Consider the following 21,554-nt stretch of genomic DNA (forward strand, 5'->3'; position numbering starts at 1 on the left):
TTAAAAGACTAAATTTTGGGACTATAAGCATCATAGCACTTAACTTTTATACTGGTTATTTGTGTGCCTTCACTACCAGATGAAACATAAGGCTGAATCTCTGTCATCTCTACTTCTAAAATCTACATAGGGCCTGGCATATTGAATGGATCCAGGAAAAATTAATTGGGTGGGTGGATGAACAGATGGATAAAGAGTGGGACTCCCTTCCCATTGTTACAAAGGTAATGGAGCAAAGGCATTCAATTCAAAGACTTAAATTCTAGTAATGGTTCTTCTACTTACTAGCTACACATGTACTTTTGGGCAAGTCATTCATCTTCTATGAACTTCAGTTTTCTTATCAGTCAAATGGGGATATCAATGTTTGCTTTAAAAATTTCAGAGAAGCTTCAAGTAAGATCAAACAAGTGTTTTGAAAACTAAAATATAAAAATATAAGGGGTAATATCAATATTTGCATTGTTAAAGACTAATGCAAAGTATTTAATTGAGCTAGCCCTTGCAAACCTGAAGAAAAACTTTTTATATTGAACCTGGTTATCTTAATTCTCTGGCTGTTTTTATCTCATGTTTTTATAAAAGTTTAATTTTATTTATTTTAAAGTTGGTGTGTTTTTGTTGTTGTTGCTTATCCCAAAGGCCCAAATTGACAGATCTCTTCAATCTTTTTGTGATTATACAATGGAGAATTTCTAGTTTACTTTGCCTGGAGCTTATTTCAAAGTATCAACTTGTCTTTTTTTCCTACCCCCAAAGTATAAACTTTAAAAAAAAAAAGCCCCCTTTTCTTTTTGACTTTCCCAGATAATTATGGACTATTGAGGGGATGTAGGAAGGGAGTTAGCTGAACTGTGGGATAAAGAAAGGGGATGCACAAATAAAAAATTTTTCCTGGGCAGTGAATATCAGTGACTATCAAATTTCCTAGTGTCTGGTCAAAAAAAAAAAAAAAAATCTAGTGTCTGGTTCTTCCTTTTTTTTTTTGGTATATCATTTACTTTTTAAGCTATTCCTTAAGTTCATACTTAGTATTTTATCGTTAATTCTTTGCCTTTAAAAAATTCTTAATTCTTTTATTTTTTTCACTTATCTTTCCCAGAGCTGTGACATCGCGGTTGTCACAGGTCTGACGTGTTGCAGACATCCAAGAACACTTGCTACTACAACTGCACTGAACATGAAAGCAAAGGCAACAGAGGACCTTCTTAAAATCCAGGAAGTTATGGGTGATCTTAGAACAAAGTACCTAACTCTTAGCTGATTCTTTTCTCAACTAAAAATTTATATAAACTGAGAAAACAACTGGTGCTGTTTCAAAGAGCCTTTTCTTTCTAAGTACATACATTTATGTCCTTCCCCAGAACCTTCGTCTGCAGCATAGGGTTCTGCTTTGAAATACATGTACTGTATTTCTCCCCTGCTCTTGCCACTCTCATCGTATTCACTATCAGTTCCAGAGTCTTCTTCTGCTGTATCCCATGTTTCTTTTTTCCCTTCATTTGCTTTAGTTCTTCTACTACTTGTGATGCTATGAGAGTCAAGTCCATTAGCCAAAGGAATCTGAGCATTATCTGCATTGCACAAAGTGTCACTGCTATGACTGGAGCTAAGAATGTCACTGTCCACTGAACTTGTACTCCTGTCATTATTCACATCTGAGTCTGATCGTTCTTCAGACTGAAAATTTTCAGGATCAGAAGTCTGAATGTGCTGTTCAAGTTCTCTATTGTCCACTGATGTTGAAGAGTCCCTCTCATTGAGAGGTGATTCTATGTTTTCAAAGTCACTTGTCTCAGTACTTTTGCTGCTGTCCCCATTATCTCCATCTTGCTGCTGCTGTAGTGACAAGCTTTTGAGTTTTTCAGTGCTTTCTTCTAGAATAGCTTCCACAGACTTTAGGCTCCCCACAGGTCCTTTGACTCTTTCACAGTCATCATCCACATTACCAGAATCGCCCCCAGCTTTCTGGCATGCTGTCCTTTTGGAATAAGATCCTGGGGACTGTTCAGGTAACAAAACAAATAATCTGATCGTATTTGCATGACGATCCAGGAGTTTCCACAAATGGGAATCTGTAAAGGCCATCTGGTAATCCAAAGTCTCAGAACTTTCAACAAACACCTAAACAGTAAGCCAAAAGTTACATTACATCATTAATTTGAGTGACATTCATTCTCATTCAAATCATCTCATTACAAGATAGAGCATAGTAAGTCGTAAAATTTGGGATGAAAACATTTCTAAAGGGAATGTGTATTATTTTAGGAGACTAAATAAATAAAATTAATATTATGTTCATATCTTTTTAATTAGCCATAAAATTGACAAGACAGTTGGGATACGCACATGCATACGCAGATTATCTTGTTTACTGAATTGCCCACTTTCAGAATGTTTCTGTATTCCATATCTTGCCCATTAGGAAAATAAGCTTAGCACAAATACAGATAGAGGAACGTGTAAAAGACATGTTGGGAATGCAATACCAAAATCCAGATTATAGGGGGAAAAAAATCTAATGGACAAATGACTTGATTCTAGAGCGAAAAAATGGCAAGGAAATAAATACACATAGGGAGATCTTTAGGTTAAAATAGACTTGAGTGGCATATACTAGACTTTATTTGGATCCTATCTGAATAAAAAAATCTTATCAGAAAAAAATTTTACAAGATAACAAGGGAAATTTGAATACTAACTAGAGATTGCTTGATATGAAGGCATTTCTGTTAATTTTCCAGATGTAATAATATAAAAGTTTTTCAAAAGTTCTCACCTTTTAGAGATATAATAAAGATTATTTATAAATAAAATATTTCATTTGGGGACGTTTTTCAAATAATCTTAGGGGGAAGTAGGTGGTTAAATATAGATCAAACGGGAGTGGACAACTGTTCAATAAATGCTACAAATCAGGACTATTAGCTGATTTAAAGAAGAAATAAAGTGAGATCCCTCCCATTTTTCACCCTAGAATGCTATTAGGATAGATTAGAGATTTTAATGATATGCACACAAGCAGTACATGAAAGTATCCAAAGAAAACAGAGGTAAGTAAAAATTACACATTGGGATTAATATGACAACACTAAATAAGGTTAAATGGTATAAAAGTCTCAAGACTGCATTAAGATGAATGAGACTGGAAAAGGCAATAAATAAAACATGACTAACAAGGAAAACTTTGGATGCAATTTATCCAGAGTAAACTGATGGCATTAGGAATAAACACACAGGAAAAACAATAAATGACAGAACACATAATGCTATCAAGAGATGAAACAAACAGATCAATGTGAACTTCCTTTTTCTATCAGAGATAAAGAAGTAGGCAAAGGGAATAATGTTGGGCAAACTCAAAGTGACAATCCTCTCTAGAGTAGGCATATGTTTGACTTTCACCGTGAGGTACTGTTTTAGGGGAGAAGTTCAAGAATGAACAAAATTCACAGAATTCATGATTCAAGAATTAAGAGGACTGGACAGTTGTGGATAGAAATAGTTAGGAAGGCTTCACCAGGAACTAATCTGGGGCTTGAAAAAAAATGGAGGGTGGCGCAAGAACACTGCATGTGGGGGTAGCTCATGAACAAGACAGAGAAGAACCAGCAGGACTGACTGAGAAGGATGGAAAGAAGCCTGATCTCACCTGATTACAAAAGAAGGTAATTACTGAGAGAATGGGGGAATTCAACAAGGTAAATTATAGACAAATGGTGGATAGCTCTATAGGCCAGCCTTGTAATATAAAACCTGATTTACTATTATCAGCATAGAAAATAGTAACGAAAAACTAAAAGACATACCTTGTTACTTCTAAAAAACCCTTCAGCTTTCAGGGTCTTACTCGGCACAGTGAGCAGACGCAGATCATTGTAGCAGCGTTCCAGCACTATCCGCATTGTTTCGGCAGGTAAGTGGATAGCCTGTAATGGAAGAGATTTGATTTAAAAAAAAAAAAAAAAGGTCTCACAAGGATAATTCTGCTTGACATGGAAATGTGGACAATGAGACACTGCTGAGTTCTTAAAAATAGAAAATTCAGAGAAAATAATTTTTGCAGAGGTTTACAAAACTTTTAAGAATTTATGGAAAAATTTTAGTCCTACACATTAATTATGCTGTACATTAGGTAAACAAAGTATCCCTTACAAATGTATGCTCTGAAACTATTTTTAAGGTAATGATTTTTCACTAAAAATTCAATTCCTCTCATACTTGCACAAAGTAAATGAGGTGATCTGCTTCCAATGAAACAAAAACTGAGAGCGGATGTCAAACCAATACCCTGTTTAACTTCTTACCTTTTGATAGGTTATTCTGTATTCTGTGAACAGTTGTTAATACTTCCACTAAATCATTTTTCTTCTGTGTAAAATGGCATTAAATTAATAAGTAAAATTTAGTTATTCTAAAATTACATGTCCTTAATTTGAGGTGTCATTATAGGAATTTCACAAGAAATGAGCAGACAAAAAAAAATCACATTTTAAAAGCATGATTTGTTTTCAACACAATTACAGATAACTAATTCTTAGGCAGTCTAGTCATACCTTCTCCACTGCACTTCTTGGCAAAATATTTTGAAACTGCCTTTATTCTCTACAGATGTGTTTTTCCCCAACAAATTATTATTATTTTATTAGCTTTTACAGGGAAGGGAACATCACGTGTTTCTTACGCAGTCTACCTCAGGGCTCAAACTCTAGATTAAACTGTAATGTAGAGCAAGCACACTAATGTAGTCCTTTTCTGAGAAATTTAATTGTAAAATGTAACTTCAAAACGGGATCTGTCTCCTCCTATTATTACTTAGGCAGAAGAGTTAGAAGTCACTGCTTTGTTAACATAATGATATTTAAAACCCAACTTTTATATAATACTTTATAATTTTTCCCCCACAAACAAAGCATTTATTTGTTCCATTAACACCAACCCTGTTAAAATAGGCATTAAAAAACCCAGATGAGATAACAGACAATACTGCAGTAAGATGAATGCCTAGAAAGTGGATCAACTTCTTGGCTTGCAATTACTGAACAATTTCCACTACACGAAGGCATCTGAACCTGGGCCTCAAGAACCCTGAACAAATTTTAGTTATGTTACCTACAGAGACCAGTATAATCATTTTATTTGCAGTGGACTAGCTTTAGGTCAGGGGAAATTGGAATGTTTTCATCATACTTTTCCAGGTCAAAGATTCTGAATCAGTCTATGTTCTTTATCACTAAGTCACCAAATGTGGCCAATGTTTAATTCACCACCTCCCCTGTCAAATGTGCCCCTCCATATCTATTAATAGATCATTGCTTCTTCATGGTGACCCAAGTCTGAAACTTCTCAGGTCATCTGTGCTCCTTCCAGCCTGACTCCAACCAATCACAAGTCTGGCAGATTCACCTTTTATACCATTCTAACGAGCCACACCTTCTCTCATTTTAGTCCTATGCCTTCACCGGAATTATTTCAAGAGCCTCCTCATCTACATTCCTGACTCCTCCCTTCCCCCTCTATCCATTTGAAATACTAGCCTAGTGTCACTAGACAACCATTCTACAGTAGAGTTCTCATCATACCACCGCTGTACTTTTAGGAAAACAACCTACTTCCTATTGCCTACGTCAAATAGAGCACATCCTTTTGTGTCTACCACTTAAAGACTCTCTGTGAAATAAACTACCTTCTACTTCTAGGTAGATCTACTTGACAGAGATCTAGCCAAACCCATACGCCATTGCTATGTGCACTTACCTCACACTTCCTGACCTCCATACTTTTGTCAATTGATGTCTTCCCCTTGAAGAGTCCTTCTAACTATACTTGCCTCCTGCTAGTATATATTAATTCCTATACTTTACTCGAACTATCACATAATGCTTTATACAGAGAAGCCACTAAAAAATATTCACTGACCAATTTTAAAACTTACCTTTGAAATAAGTTGTTTGAACTCCGTGACTGTTTGATTTAAGTAAGCACGAACAGTGACAGGAGCTGCTACAGATTCTGCCTTAAGATCAACAACCTGAACTTTCACCATTACTTCTGTCACGTTTGAAAAACAGAAAAACATAACTGGAGGTTATTTTTAAAACATATTTCACATGAGCACTGTATTTTTAATGTGTTTCCAATAAATGGCAAAGAATGTTTTTCTAATCACCAAGATGGTAAACACACAATGTTATACATGTAATAATACAAGTTAAAACTTCTCTTTCACAGTTTATCATATTACAAACATCTAAAAAAAGAAATAGAAATGAAGCTAATGGAAAAGTTCTCCTATATCTCTTTAAAACAACAGTCAAAACATGATTTTTTAAAAGTATATACTTTGTTTCCTTCTAAAACAACACAGTCAAATTTATCGAGCGTATTAAAAACACCCAAAGTTCCAAAATACAGACCCAAACCACAACACTAAATAAATATAACTAGAGAACATAAAACAAATTCTAAAGGGGACATAGCAGCCTACCCGCTTTTGAACAACTTTCATTATACCACTCCAGATCTTGTTCATACTCAAAAACTTCCTCTCCTCAAAATAATACTCTCTACATCCTACAGAAAATTCTACAGAAAAACTGCTTTGGTTTACATGGTTTGTTTTTTTCACTTAAATTCATTTTACAATTTAATCCTATATTCTCCTCTTCTGTTTTCAGGTTGTAGATAACTAAACTTTCAGTAACTAGGAAAGGAAACAATCTTCAAACACTACATTGGCTTAAATGTTTTAATTTCTTTTATGAAGTATACATAAATCCTCAGTTTTTTCCCTAAGTTGCTAATTGAAATGAGACAAAATAGTCTGCTAAAATTAATTATTTATAAATAAAGAATACTTTATCAATCCATATTTGGATAGTAAAATCATAATTTTACAATCCATACTCACATGGAGAGTTCTTGTTAAAAAGGGGTTTTATTCCTGTGTTACACTTGTAATCATAACTTTTGTTACCTAGTCCAAAAATCACCTGCAAGGAAATGCTCCAAAGGAACTCTTTATAAACAGAGCAGAGAGCAGCCCTGGTGGCCCAGTGGTTTAGCACCGCCTTCAGCCCAGGGCGTGATCCTGGAGACCTGGGATCGAGTCCCGCGTTAGGCTCCCTGGGTGGAGCCTGCTTCTCCCTCTGCCTGTGTCTGTGCCTCTCTCGCTTTGTGTCTCTCATAAATAAATAATTTGAAAAAAATAAATAGAGCAGAGTCTGACTGACGAAGCCCTTTAGAGAATATGGTACTTAATCTACTTAGAAAAGAGGAGCCCTGATTAGAGAGAGGATAGAGAGAGAGAGAGAAAGGAAAGATATGTAGGATCGATCCAAAGAGGAACAGAATTTGAAAGAGTAGAAGGTTTTATAAGTTCAAATTTTAGGAATAAAAGTAGAGAATATAAGTCTGAATTCTGATTAACAATCAATGCAAGGGATTTAGGGTCACAACAACAATAGTAAGAATTCTCTAAAGGTTTTGATTGTCTTCTATTTGTTACAGTTTACATATAGTGATTATTAGAAGACTTTGGACATGTAACTGTCTTTAGGGACTACTCCTGGTACAGCTAGGGGTGTGGTCATTTGCTTTTAAGATCAGTCTCAAGCAAAGAAAAAAACACCCAAGATATTGAGGAATGTACTAGATTTTAATGAAAACAAAACAAAAAGCTGAAGTCCCTGGAGAGTATGGAGAAAAATAAAAAGTGTTGGCAGTGATGGCTTATGAAACCACCTCTTCAAGGAGGCCCTGAAAAATAGACTCTACTTCTGAAACTTTATGGGAATATGCTTTTCTTGGACCAGGGTCTCTCCTATAAATAGAGAGGGCTGGGAAACAGGAGGAGAGAAGGGAGTACTAAAAGAGAAAAATCCCACTGAAAACTATAAGCTTAAAAAAAAAAAAACCCTATTTTAAAAAATTTTGTGTATAGCTCTTTGAAAGTAATCTAGAACCTCATTGCAAGCTTGTTGCGGACTACTTCCTAACCTATTAAAATTATTCTGCATTTTAAGAACATATAAAATTTAAAATTAAACTCATTTTTAGTAGCAAAAAACCTTCTCATGCAAATTTTAAGTTTAGTACAACTTAAAAATACCATAAAATTCTTTACCTCCAGGTTTATAAGACTGGAAAACTTGATCAGGCTTTCTCGTCTCCAGTAGCAGATCAAACATATATGTTGACTTGACTCCTCCTAGTAGAAGTCCCATTGGTGTATCTTCTTCTCCTTCATATGATCGTTCAAGATAATCATGAAACTCATCATATTTAACAAGGCGACAGCAATCCATGGGTATGACCTCTTCTAAATCCATCATCTAAAAGGAAACAATGCCCAAGAAACAAGAAAAAAATATATACAGTATTTTAGTCTGATGTTTAACTGCACTACCAATAGCTCCTAACAAAATTCATATATTTATGATTTGCATCAAAGCCAAAGACATCAAAGTTAAAGGCACAATGCCAATGCTATTTTTAAATAATCATTATTTCACTATCCCCCAAATCATACAATTTAGGCACCAACAAATTTTAAAGACATCTGGTTTTAAAGAAAGTTAACATTCTAAACTTTAGATAGACTAAAAATCTATGTGTTATAAGCTACTGCTCTATAATCGCTAAACTGGAACATGGGAGAATCACCAGTGAGAATATGAGGCTTCTGTTTAACCCAACCTGGAGAAGAACTGGCAGCTCACATGTTTGGGTTTAACCATTCTGCTAAGCGCAGGGGAACAGCACGCCTTGGAGAGCCACCACAGAGGCCACAATTTTGGTGTCTCCCATGTACCACTCTGCAACTCCCTTTCCATATGAGCCTCCAGAGTCCCTATGGTTCAGGGCACAGGAATTTCATCAATTTCTCCCTAGCTCACATCACTGGTAGATGACATACTATGGATGCAACATCTCTTAAGTGAAAAATAAATGGCCTGGAGACACATGGGATTACTTCAAAGTATTTTATACTTATTTATGGTCTGTGATTATGATTTTTAAGAAAAACAGTAAGCCTTGCGGTGTGTCCCCACTGACCTCTATTCACCCTCAATTCTCCCCAAAGATAGAGCTCTCTTTCTGGTACATAAGACTGACTGACTTCTCTCTTCCATTTGACTATTTATGAACTTTTACTTCTTATTTTTAAGACATTTTCTTCCTTCCTGGATTAAAAACTGCTGGAATACATAAACTATTGTTACTGCTATCACTAATTGTAAGACAGTTTAATTAAGATGTTTTCTCCATTTTAGTCTCATTTGGCTTCACTATTGTTTTGCGAAGATGATACTTAGAGTCCATCACTGTGTTTAAAGGATTTTTACTTTTAATGAGGTAAATCCAGAACCATCCATCCATTTTACTATTTGGCCATTCATTTACTCATCCACATACCCATCCAAATTCTGATTCTTCTGCATACCAGGTAAAGTACTGGAAATACGATTGTGAGCCAAACCAAAACACTCTTTGCCATTGTAATCACTCATAGTTTAGTAAGGAACAGTGGCATTAATTAGAATAGTCATACAATCAAGTATGAATCACACTTTGAGAAACAATGTCAGCAGCTATCTTGTGTACTACTTTTAGTTCTCTCATTGGTTCTATACATAAATTATAAATGAAATGATGTAGTATGCCATTTTTTCCCTAATTACTTTAGTTTCAGTTCAGTGATGTTAATATTTATATGGAATGGGCAAAAGATATTTTTGTCAAGTATTACAGATGACATTTAGAACAAGCTGATTAAAGAATGCTTCCTTTTCTAAATGCCTTTCAAAACCCCACTAATAATTTCCCATTATTCTTAGAGTAAATTGCAAACTTCTACTCACACAAAGTCTCTAATTTGATTTTATGCTATTCTATTCTCAGTCAAGCCACTCTGAATATACTGTTCCCTTTTTCAGTTTTATGCCAGCCAAGTCCTCATTTCAGTTTTTACACATGCTGTCATCTCTATTAAAATATTCTTCCCTAACTTTTTGCATAGCTGCTTCCTTCTCCTGGTTAATGTATCAGAAGAAATAATCTGAGTATATATTACTGATTTACTTTATAGCATCTAAACCATATTTGCAAATTGTGGGGAGGCTCTCAATACATATCTGCTAAATTAATGAAAGGAACAAAAAAATTTTTGTTTCTAACTCTAATTCTTGTTCTACAAAATTGAACTGGCTTTCAGAGTAATGAATTCCTCAAACGCATCTGTTCTATGTTCTATAGGAGAGGTATGAACTACACACTTGAGAGAGACAGATTCTGTAAATGGGCTATGAACATAACTGCAAGTGCTTGTATTACTACTAACTCTAATAATAATCTTGGAAAAAATGTTAATATTGTTATCTAAGATATCGATATTATAAATAGTACAATTAGACATACCTTATAAGCCATTTCTACTGCCTCTTTTAATGTCTTATCCTTATGAACCTCCAATTTATTTTCCATCATTACTTGTTTCACAGGATGCAAACAGAATAACTTTATCTGGAAAATGTAAAATATCATCATCACCTCAGCAGGTCATCAATCAAAACATAATTCTTTTGTAGACAGCATTTTTATCCTAATAGTCAAAATACAGCAATATTTTTTTTTTTTTTTTTTAAATGTTAGGGAGTATCCCCTTTTAAATTTTTTTTATTAATTTTTATTTATTTATGATAGTCAGGGAGAGAGAGAGAGAGAGAGAGAGAGAGAGGCAGAGACACAGGCAGAGGGAGAAGCAGGCTCCATGCACCGGGAGCCCGACATGGGATTCGATCCCGGGTCTCCAGGATCACGCCCTGGGCCAAAGACAGACGCCAAACCGCTGCGCCACCCAGGGATCCCCAAAATACAGCAATATTTTAAAGATTTATTTATTTTAGACAGAGTGAGCGAGTGAAAGAGAGTGGGTAGGGGGAGGGGCAGAGAGAGAGCATCTCCAGCAGACTCCCAGTCGAGTGTAGAGCCCAACAGGGGGCTCAATCTCATGACCCTGAGATCATAACCTAAGCCAAAATTAAGAGTCTGTTGCTTAACTGACCAACCCACCCAGGAACCCCCAAATATTGTAATTTTTAAAAAACATAATTGAGATCATTCTCTCCTGTGTCTATTTTTCTCAGTAATTGATAGTGACTATGTCTCATTAAAAAAAGAATTAAAAAACATTAATTTTAACAACTGTACGTTTCTTGGTAAGCACATATCACAACTTAAATAATCATTCTCCTACTGATATATAGTTAGGTGTTTCAAATTTTTCTCTACTTTGGAAAATATTGTGATGAATGTCCTTGTGGTCAAAGTTTGTACAGTATGTGTGGTTATCTCATTAGGTATTTCCTTAAGAAAATTATATAAAAATATATGAATTTGCTTAAGGCTCTTGATAAATTTTACTCAATTTCTATGCAGTAAGGTTTTTACCAGTTTATTATTCTTGTGGCAGAATGTGATAATGTTCATATCATTGTAACCTTACCAGCACTGAGTATTATCACTACATGTTAGTGTTTATGAACATATAAAACAAAACCGTAAGTTACCTCAGTAATATAGTTGGTTACATTGCTTAATGATCATGATAGCATAACTGTCTACAGAATCAACTCAATGAATTCGTTATGAGAATTGCAATCAAGCAAAATTCAATAGCACTTTTTAATTTAAAGTAAAATTATGAAATCTAACCTTGCATGTATTGCGTTCAATTTCTCGTTGCCTTTTTTCTTGTTCTTCCAATTCTCTCTCTCTCTGCACCAAGTTTTTAATATGTTCTGGATATTCATCTACTTCTAGAAATTCTATTGTAATAAAAACAAGGTAAGACAGAGTCACTGAAAATTGATCTTCCTTTACTTAATTTTGTTCTACTACGTTTCCATAGTATATACTTCTATAACTGCTCTCATCAAAATATATTCAGTTCCATCAATCTCTCAACTTGGAACATCAGCTTCTTCCAGACAGGAGTAAAGAGGTAGTTGATAATGACATAAGGTTAGGTCTCATATTTTAAAAAGCTGTATATTTAATCCATAGTATCTCTTGGCTCCAGGACAACTGTAACATGTAGATTAAGACTTTTAGATTGAAAAAGCCTCTCTGAAACTTGGAAATAAAATCATTTCTAATTTCAAATTGTGCTATGAAATTTGAAACCATGTGACCCTGGGCAAGTTTACTTGTCCAGACTGCAGTTTCTTCAGCTTATTAGCACCTTCACCTATCCCACAGAGTAATTACCTGGAATATAATAAAATGCAATAAATATTATTGCTGCTGCTACTATTACAAATGCTATTTGCTTATTATTACTCACTAATACACTCCTCTTTACTTTGTTCTCAAAGCAATCTTTTAGCTACCTTCTATCCACAAAATTTTACATAACTCAAAGCATTAACAGCGACAATATGAGATTATGACACTATTTAATAAAGCCAATGATTACCAGGCATTAAATAGGGATAACAACACATATGTATGTATGTATACATATATATAACATATATGTTATATATACATATGCATGTTATATACACATATGTATATAAAAATATATATTTATATATATATATATATATAAATCACATCCCTGTGGAAGGTAAAAATCCACTATTTCTAGAAATGAGCTCTAGGTGTTGTAAAAATACTCCAAATCATACACCACGCGCCCTCTGGTGCTTCATCACAAAACTACAGTTTAAGGGGAGTAATCAAGGAAAGCTATGTTACTGACCTAATGAAGGGAAACCTGTGGAATGCTGGGTGCTACAGAGGACACACAAACTACAATCCTGGCTCTATCTCCAGGAAGCTATGACTTTGGACAAGTTTATCCGTGGAGTATTATTATTTTATCTGTAAAGTCAGAATGACTACTCTGAAATCTGTTTTGAAATGACTTCTTGTTATAATTTCCTTTTTCACAACCCCATTAATTTTATAGTAAATTATTAAACAGTCACCATATGACAGACTCCGGACTGAATTATCACTAGTGAAAAGATAAATGAAGTCCTAGGCCTTGACCAACTGAATTTAAAATATAATGAGTTTACAAAAATGTAAACAAGAACATCGCACTACCTAAAATAAATTTTACAGTATGGTAGTTGCTAAACAAGGGAAATATATTGAAATTAAGGACAATGATTATAACAATTGTGAAAAAAATGTGAGTTAACATACCATTTGTGTATATATCTATAGGTACACTCACACATCCGTACTTATTTGCAATACTGCTTCAGTCAGAAGTTGGCATTAAGAAAAAAGGGGAACTGCAATTTTTTTAATTAAAAATAAAAAAGAAAAAAAGAAAACCTGCATGCTGTGTATACAGGATTATTTCGAGGATTCTCAATATAATTAAAACACAATAAAGGATGCATACCAGAATCATAAAACTTTATTTGCCTTTTAAGCAAATAAACAAAGATACTTAACTCTAGTTCTTAGAAACATTTCTTGAGTATTAAGTCAGAAGTTTACTTCATTTAGAGTCCCTATTCAAAGCATTTAGATATTAAAGTACCCCAAAAACTTATAATTAAAGAAAAAGCAATAATAGCTAATTTTGAGTTTTTACTATGTACCAGGTGTGACAAAAATATTGTTATCTCATTTAACTTTTCATTACAATCCTATAAAATACTGTAATCCCATTTTACAGATGTGGAAATTAAGATTTAGAAAAATTAAATAACTAGCTCTACGCCATCTAGATGGCAAATTATGACTGTTACACAGGTCTAGGGGTTATCACTGAATATACTCTTACTGTAAATAAATATCTAATTTTTTAATGTAGAGTTCTGTCTCTTAGTGTATTAAAAAACATTTCAACTTTTTTCCAAGTGTTTTGGCCACTTGGTATTATCTCATGACAGTCTTTATTTTTTAGTTTTTTTTTTTTTTTTAAGATTTTATTTATCTATTCATGAGAGACACACAGAGAGAGGCAGAGACATAGAGAAAGAAGCAGGTTCCCTGGGGGGACTCAATTGTCAGACCCGGGACTAAGGCGGACACTCCACTGTTGAGCCACCCAGGGGTCCCTCATGACAGTCTTTATAATTATTTTTTCTGGGCATAAAAAAACTTAATCGTCCTATCATTTAAAAGTAGTTATCAGGGATCCCTGAGTGGCTCAGCGGTTTAGTGCCTGCCTTTGGCCCAGGGCATGATCCAGGAGTCCTGGGATGGAGTCCTGCATTGGGGTCCTAGCATGGAGCCTGCTTCTCCCTCTGCCTGTGTCCTCTGCCTCTCTCTCTGTCTATCATGAACAAATAAAAATAAAAAAATAAAAGTAGTTATCTAGGTTTGCAAAACTTGCAAGGAGAAATTAGTACAGATTAAAATCAAATAACTGCATATTGACATACTTGCATTTCGTGCTGGGTCCTTCAGTCTATATATCAGCATATATGCATTTGTGGAGCTAGTAGAAATATAAAAAAATTAATGTCAACAAAATGGAGATGTAAAGGTTCCATTTCCTAGCACCAATATTTTTTTAAGTAGTTTTTTGGTATTTCAAACAACTAGAACACCATGTAACTGTTCGTAGGTTCAAACTTAAAATATTCTAGAAAAAAAGGAAAAATGTACTTTGTTCTTCCCAATGAATTTATGAGATTTCCACATCTCCTCTTTGAAAAACTTGTCTTATAACAATTAATATAACTGAGTTAGGAGTCAGCAAATTTTTTCTGGGCCATATTTCTGTGTTGCAGTTACTTAACTCTGTTGTTAAGGGAAAAGATCAACACACAATACTTAACAAATGAGTACACTGGTGTTCCAATAAAACTTTATTTTCCAAGAACTGGAGGCAGGCATGGTTTGGTCCTTGAGTTATAGCTGCTGACCCCTAGGTTAAACCTCTTTAATGGTTAAAAAAAAAATGTTGAGAAGCTGTAATTAATTCTAATTTATAAGCAGTACAAATTAGGAAGTTATTTACCTTGCAAAAGCACTTGAGTAATATCCTCTGCTTCCTGAAGATCCACCATGTGTTTTCTTAATGTCCTCTTGTGTTATCTAAAAAGTTATTACATTATTTGCCTTTCTGTAAAATTTATAATACTATCACCTCTGTGTCAACAGGTAAGCCTATTTTTAACCTCAGTTAAATGGACCACACAACTACCAATTCACAAAATCTAATCACAATTAGTGGCCACTACCAATCAGGTCTAGTGCTCCTCAACAGGTAGCCTGGATGACAGCTCAGAGAGAAAAAAAAGGGAGGGGGGAGTCTGTCTCTGGAAACACTCATCAAGCCTCAAACAAAACAAAAGAAGTAATTATGAAAACAAACTAGGATATTTACTGAAAACCAAAACAAAAGACTGACTTAGCATGTGTCTTAAAAAGCTTCACTGGACAAAGTCTCCCATTTTTAATAAACCCTGCTTTTAATTAGAAACAGTCTACTCCTGTCTTTCAGAATAATCTTAAAAAAAAAAAAACCCTCCTTACCCTGCTGACATGTTGATCATTGAAGCTGTACCACTGTTCATCACTGAAGGACTTTATACAAGCATAATAATGGCCACCAGCAGCACTCCCTGAATGAACCATAACGGAGAAGAGCTCATAGATCAAGGAATTCTGAGGGAGGAAAAATAAAAGTAACTCAAAAGAGGAAAAATATAAAACCTTTATTTGTATATTTCCTATTATCTATTAATACAAAATAAAATAACCTGTTAGCTGTCTTAGATATTTATTGTAGGTACATTTTTCTCTTAGATCATTAAAATGGCAAGTCACCACATAATTTCATATAAGACAGTTTCTTTCAGTGCATTCTTTCACATTTTACTTATGTTATAACCTCCTGAACTATGTACATCTGAAATACAATGTTATTTATGTAAAAAGAAAATAATAGTCTGAAATTTTAGAAGCAGGTGCTAAATGGAAGACTGTTCTGATATGTACAGTCAAGATGAAGAAGTCCCAAATAACATAGTTGTTTTTATTCAAGTAAGATTATTCTATTTTCTTTGTAAAAGAGCTGAGTGACAAAATGATTTGGAACATCTAATGTATTTATGTTATATCTGTATGTATTTACGTAATATCTGTGATACAGTGATCTACTGGTTTCTCAAGTATGCAGATAGTTCAACATTAGAAAATCTATGTAATATAGGCTAAAGAAGAAAAATTACATGATCCTATCAATCGACAGAAAAATAATTCCACAAAATCCAATAGTTATTCATTATAAAAACTCTAAAGAAACTAGGAAGAGGGAAACCTCAACCTGATAAAGAATACATACAAATAAACTTAGGAATACATCACACTTGATGGTGAGAAACTGAACACTTTCCTCCTAAGACTGGAAACAAGGCAAGCCTGGGAACAAGGCGAGAATGTCCTCTCTTACCACTCTTATTCAATACTGTGTAAGAAGTCTTACTTAGCAGTAAGACCAAAAAAAAAAACCAAAAACAAAAACAAAACAACCCAAAAGACAAAACAAAACACCCCAGACATAACTGTTTATGTAGAAAAACAGGCAGGGAATAGTTTGCCAATCCATACTTGATACAATGTTCTTTATACTAAGCTATGATGTATCCATAACGTTATTCATACATAGCAATTCATGATCACCTACCTATATGCCCTGAAACAGATAATTTTAGAAAGTAAAAGATAATGACAATAGTGGTTAGAATAATGGTCTTGGTCTAAAAATAGATTTATGTAAGAGAAATGCCATTCTTAAATACTGTTAATATGACTCTGCAAGACTTGAACTACTGATCAGTCTTCAGGCTAGTGATTCACAATTCACACATGCTGAAGATACCTGACCTATAACTCTCCCCTCAATAAAGCAGATTATATGAATACGAAAGAAACAGTTTGATAAAATCTTTAAAAATCAGTGACATAAAAGGTTTTATGACAGATTATCAAGTCCAGTAGTTGTCAAATTATAATCCATGAAACTATATCACTTTTTAAAAATTTATTTATTCATGAGAGACACAGAGAAAGAGGCAGAGACACAGGCAGAGAGAAAGGCATGGAACTGTATCATTTTTAAAAATTTATTCATGAGAGACACAGAGAGAGAGAGAGAAGCAGAGGGAGAAGCAGGCTCCCTGTGTCCCAATGCAGGACTCAATCCTAGAACCCCGGGATCATGACCTGAGCCAAAGACAGATGCTCAACCACTGAGCCACCCAGGTGCCCTTGAACTATATCATTTTTTAAAGTGTCTTAAGGGCTGTCATGGGGAGGGGAGGGAGGCTGAGGGCTTTAGCTTTCCCCCATCTCTAAAAGATTGGTTCTATTTCATAAGGAGTACACAGCCAAAATTTTTTAAATCAACAGGTCTAGCCTAATACTTTCATTTCACTATATGAGAAGACTTTGATAATAAGATTTAGAGGCTTGGTGCAGCTTTAAAGGCAGAGCGGTTTCCTGACCACTAAACACCCTTTCCGTACCACCACTCAGCTTGGTCACATAGCTATAGTTGAGCCTCTCAGAAATTCATGCCCCTGCCTATAAGTACCTTTTCCTAAAGTATAATTATGATCACATATATGCATAAGAAAATCTTTTAAAAGGTATTCCTTTTCAGAAGTTATTCCTTTTCAAAAGTTACTTTTCTTAAAGAGAATTTATTGGTCACAGTAGCTACAGAATTATACAGCAGCTAGGAGATTATTTTATTCTTTCAACTAAAACCCATAAACTATAAAAGGTACCTTCTCAAGGCCAGGTTTTGAAATCTTTTCAGTTCCACTATTACTTTCAAGGCAGATCCCTTCATCAACACCATCATCATTCGAGAAATCATTGCTCATTTGATCACTGTGACAACTGCCTTCATTTTCTGCCCCGCTGTCTGTGCAACTTTCCGTCTGAGGGGATTTCTTAATAAAACATAATTATCTTACAATTACAAGCTGAACAAAGGGAAAACACATACTCAGCAAAATATTTTGTCTACATGCTAACTTCTTCATGTAAGTTCAGATATTATTAATAAAAGTATTTATTTTAAATAAATTTGTCTTCTTACTGAGTCCTTAAGTAAAATTAAGCCAAAACAATGTATTGTAAAAGCATCTCCATCAATCCTTAAAATTTAAATACAATGAATTAGTGATTCAGATTTCTAATTAGACCCCACTTATGTTTATAGTTGCAAAGTAATTAAATTACCATCTTTCATCAAGGTCTATAAAAGCAGAGAACAAAAAAAAATAATAATAATAAAAATAAAAGCAGAGAACATAAGTACCAAAGTGAGCTTTTGTTCTCAAATCCCAAAAGAATATCATTTCTTTTCTTGAACAAAAAGTTCAATTTATCACTGTGGTAGGTATTATAATCAGAAAGAAAAACAACATTGTATCTATTCACAACAACTTTGTATTCTAGTGCATAGAGGCAGAAATATAACAAAAAAATCATACTCTTTTGTGCTTTTATGATTTTTAAACCCCTCTCATGCAAATTTTATTTGAAGGACTCTACTTCTTAGAAATCCCCAAAAAACTCCCTGCCCCTTTTAAATATTTAATATACATACCTAAAATATTTTTATTTTAATAGTTTGAGAATTCATCTCTAAGATGTAGGCTCTTAACAGGTTGTACAGGAGTTCCTAAATTAACTAAGCAATATATAATAATAAGCACCAACTTTTTGCCAAGAACTTTGTTGTGTGGATTGCATCTAACATATAGTCTTCACTCCTCAATAAAGTTTGGTTCAAAGTGAAAACCCACTCTAGAACTCTACACTAAGTCCAAAGAGATCATTCCTGACCTTCCTCGAGGCTGGAACATCTCTTCTCCCAACAAATGCACCTAGAACTTCCTAAAAGTTCCTGTCAAATTATATCTAGGTTATCTTTATTTGTAGAAGAACTCCTTTTACAAGAAATATATTAGGTACATACAGAAAAACCAATCCAATCCTGACTGATCTCTGTTTGTGTGGACTCCTATAAAGACTATGTTTACTTTAAACCTGGTATATACTTTGCAGAGAGTCCTTAGCTTAAGCACAACCGTTGGAAATACTATTTTTTAAAGATTCTATTTTTTATTTGAGAGAGTGTGTATGAGGGAGAGAGCACTAGCTGGGGGAGAGGCAGAGGGAGAAGCAGACTCCCCACCGAGCAGGGAGCCTGATATGGGGCTCAATCCCAGGATCCCAGGATCATGACCCAAGCTGACGGCAGATGTCCAACCAACTGAGTGAGCCATCCAGGAGCCCTGGAAATACTATTTTAAATTAAATGTTTCAAAATGTAAACCTGGTCATAGATACCACTCCATGAACATCTACTTTATTTAAAGAGTTCTCTTTTTATAAAAGCCATACAAAGCAATTACTGTACTTAATTAAGCTCATTTCTGAGCTTTTGGAAAGAGGTATTTTTATAACTACAGTGATCAGGTACGATCAGAAACTAACGACTCATGATGGTTTTGAAAAATATAAAGATTTATCACTAACAACTATGTCCAGTGATTGTAATTATAATTTACAATCTATAATGAAATCAGAAGTTTCCAAAGAATAGAGTGGGACATTAAGAATCTTCTACTGAATAAGGTTAGGGGAACCAGAAAACATTGGAGGGGGTGGTTAATGAGTAGAAGAAAATGATAAGCATTACTGGTGTCCTTCAAATTCCCATTCTCAAAATATTTATTTTCTAGCTTTCTAGCCTGGCCTATTTAAGAGGTGGCAAACTTTAACTTGAAAAAGTTAGTAGTCCTTGAAAAAGACACTAAGATAAATACAAGAAATAGAGGCCATACTACCCAATTTGCTCATTTTTTCACTGACATGTGTTCTGTTTACCACATACCAGAAGCACAGTGCAGCCCACCTCTAGATTGGTTTGTTTTGCTAATTAAATTATAAATGTAATTTAAAGAAATAATTCAAATTTAAAGAAATAATTCCAGAGTTTGAGATCCTTTTTATCTTTTCAAAGAATATCGTATGTTATTCTGATGATAAAAGAATATCATAAATATAATTTATGGTGGACAAAACAGCTTACACAAATCTAGATCTTTTTATAGAACTTGGCATTATAAAATACGGGAGGAAAGGAATATCTTCTATCAAGAAGACACTCTAAACACTACCGGTGTTTTACCCCAAACAGCTCTTTTAAACACGTGATCAATCAAAATGAATTGACTAATGTTTTTTAACAAAAAAATATGAATAAGTATCTTACCTCATCTTCAACGTCAATAAACGTACTCATATCTAGCTCTTCAGGAAATGTCATCCGATCATTCAATTTAATCCTGTGCATGGTTGTATAATCAAAATCAAACCTTTTCAATTGTAAGGTGAGCAGATAAGGGAAATGCAAAAACCGAAGACCCTAAAAAAAAAGGGGACCTATTGAATATTGAATATAATATCAGATAGTTTAGTATTAATTTCTACATGGCATCTACCTTTCGTGCATCACATTTCTTCTTACAACGTTCACAAAAGTACTGATTTGGGCCATCCAGGATCTCTGGCTGAATAAATGCATGCAGTGCTTCTTCCTAGTAAGAAAAAAAATTGTTTTATAATTACTTAAAAAATGTTATAATATTAATGACAAAGCCCTGAATGTAAAAACTTTGCAATTATCAAAATACTTAGAAGTAGAATGGCTAGAAAATTAGGAACTCAAAATGCAAAAAGGAAAAAAAAAATATCAACAGCAATATAATGTCACTATAAAAACTGAGCAACAAAATAATTGCCTTAATTCTGCACAAAATCTGTCTTTCCTAATACTGCACATCACAGTCAGTTACCACTACCTAATTTTTATGGACTTTACATTGTGGAATTGGCTAAATAATCTAATAAGAATCCTGCCTTTAGGGGATCCCTGGGTGGCTCAGCAGTTTGGCGCCTGCCTTATTAGGCCCAGGGCATGATCCTAGAGTCCCGGGATCAAGTCCCACGTCAGGCTCCTAGCATGGGACCTGCTTCTCCCTCTGCCTATGTCTCTGCCTCTCTCTCTCATGAATAAATAAAATCTTAAAAAAAAAAAATCCTGCCTTTAGATCAAAAATTCTATACTTCTTAGAGAAGCAATTAGTTACATGCATCACTTCAATCTTCTTGTAAAAGGTGACATTTATAAACTGTACAGTAAATAACAGAGAACTCTGAATTCAAACTATTCATACACCAAAAAAAAAAAAAAATCTAATAACCATCATTTACCACATTTAGAGCATCAGTCCATAATTTGCTACTGCACTAAAGACTGGAAAACACTGGGTAGCTTTCTCCCTGCATGTCAGATACTGTACCATTTGAAAATGTATGAGCTCCTGGACTGTTCACCTAGTGGAACCACATGGTTCTCTTTTCTCCATACAGCCCTAAGACAGGAGCAAGAAACTTAGTATGAATACTGGTGAAGAATCAGTGGGCATAAAACTTTTCATTTTTTTTGGTAAAGATTTTATTTACTTATTCATGAGAGACAGAGAGAGAGA

The 21,554-nt window shown here is 34.3% G+C and overlaps 1 protein-coding gene across 2 annotated transcripts in view; it reads right to left on the minus strand.

The window, feature by feature from the left end:
- The window catches only part of USP47 (ubiquitin specific peptidase 47), a 113,784-nt gene that overhangs the window by 12,692 nt on the left and 79,538 nt on the right, over nt 1-21,554 (minus strand). For both annotated transcript variants that reach the window (XM_055317661.1, XM_055317662.1), the window contains 12 exons: nt 20,505-20,600; nt 20,276-20,428; nt 17,772-17,939; nt 15,514-15,645; nt 14,996-15,072; nt 14,415-14,470; nt 11,716-11,828; nt 10,420-10,524; nt 8,126-8,333; nt 5,936-6,051; nt 3,810-3,929; nt 1,347-2,124 (listed from right to left, as the gene is read on the minus strand). In XM_055317661.1, coding sequence (XP_055173636.1) covers nt 1,347-2,124; nt 3,810-3,929; nt 5,936-6,051; nt 8,126-8,333; nt 10,420-10,524; nt 11,716-11,828; nt 14,415-14,470; nt 14,996-15,072; nt 15,514-15,645; nt 17,772-17,939; nt 20,276-20,428; nt 20,505-20,600 — 2,122 coding nt within the window. The remainder of the gene's footprint in view (nt 1-1,346; nt 2,125-3,809; nt 3,930-5,935; nt 6,052-8,125; nt 8,334-10,419; nt 10,525-11,715; nt 11,829-14,414; nt 14,471-14,995; nt 15,073-15,513; nt 15,646-17,771; nt 17,940-20,275; nt 20,429-20,504; nt 20,601-21,554) is intronic.

The sequence above is a fragment of the Nyctereutes procyonoides genome, unplaced genomic scaffold (assembly GCF_905146905.1).
Source record: "Nyctereutes procyonoides isolate TBG_1078 unplaced genomic scaffold, NYPRO_anot_genome, whole genome shotgun sequence".
Classification (NCBI taxonomy): Eukaryota; Metazoa; Chordata; class Mammalia; order Carnivora; family Canidae; genus Nyctereutes; species Nyctereutes procyonoides.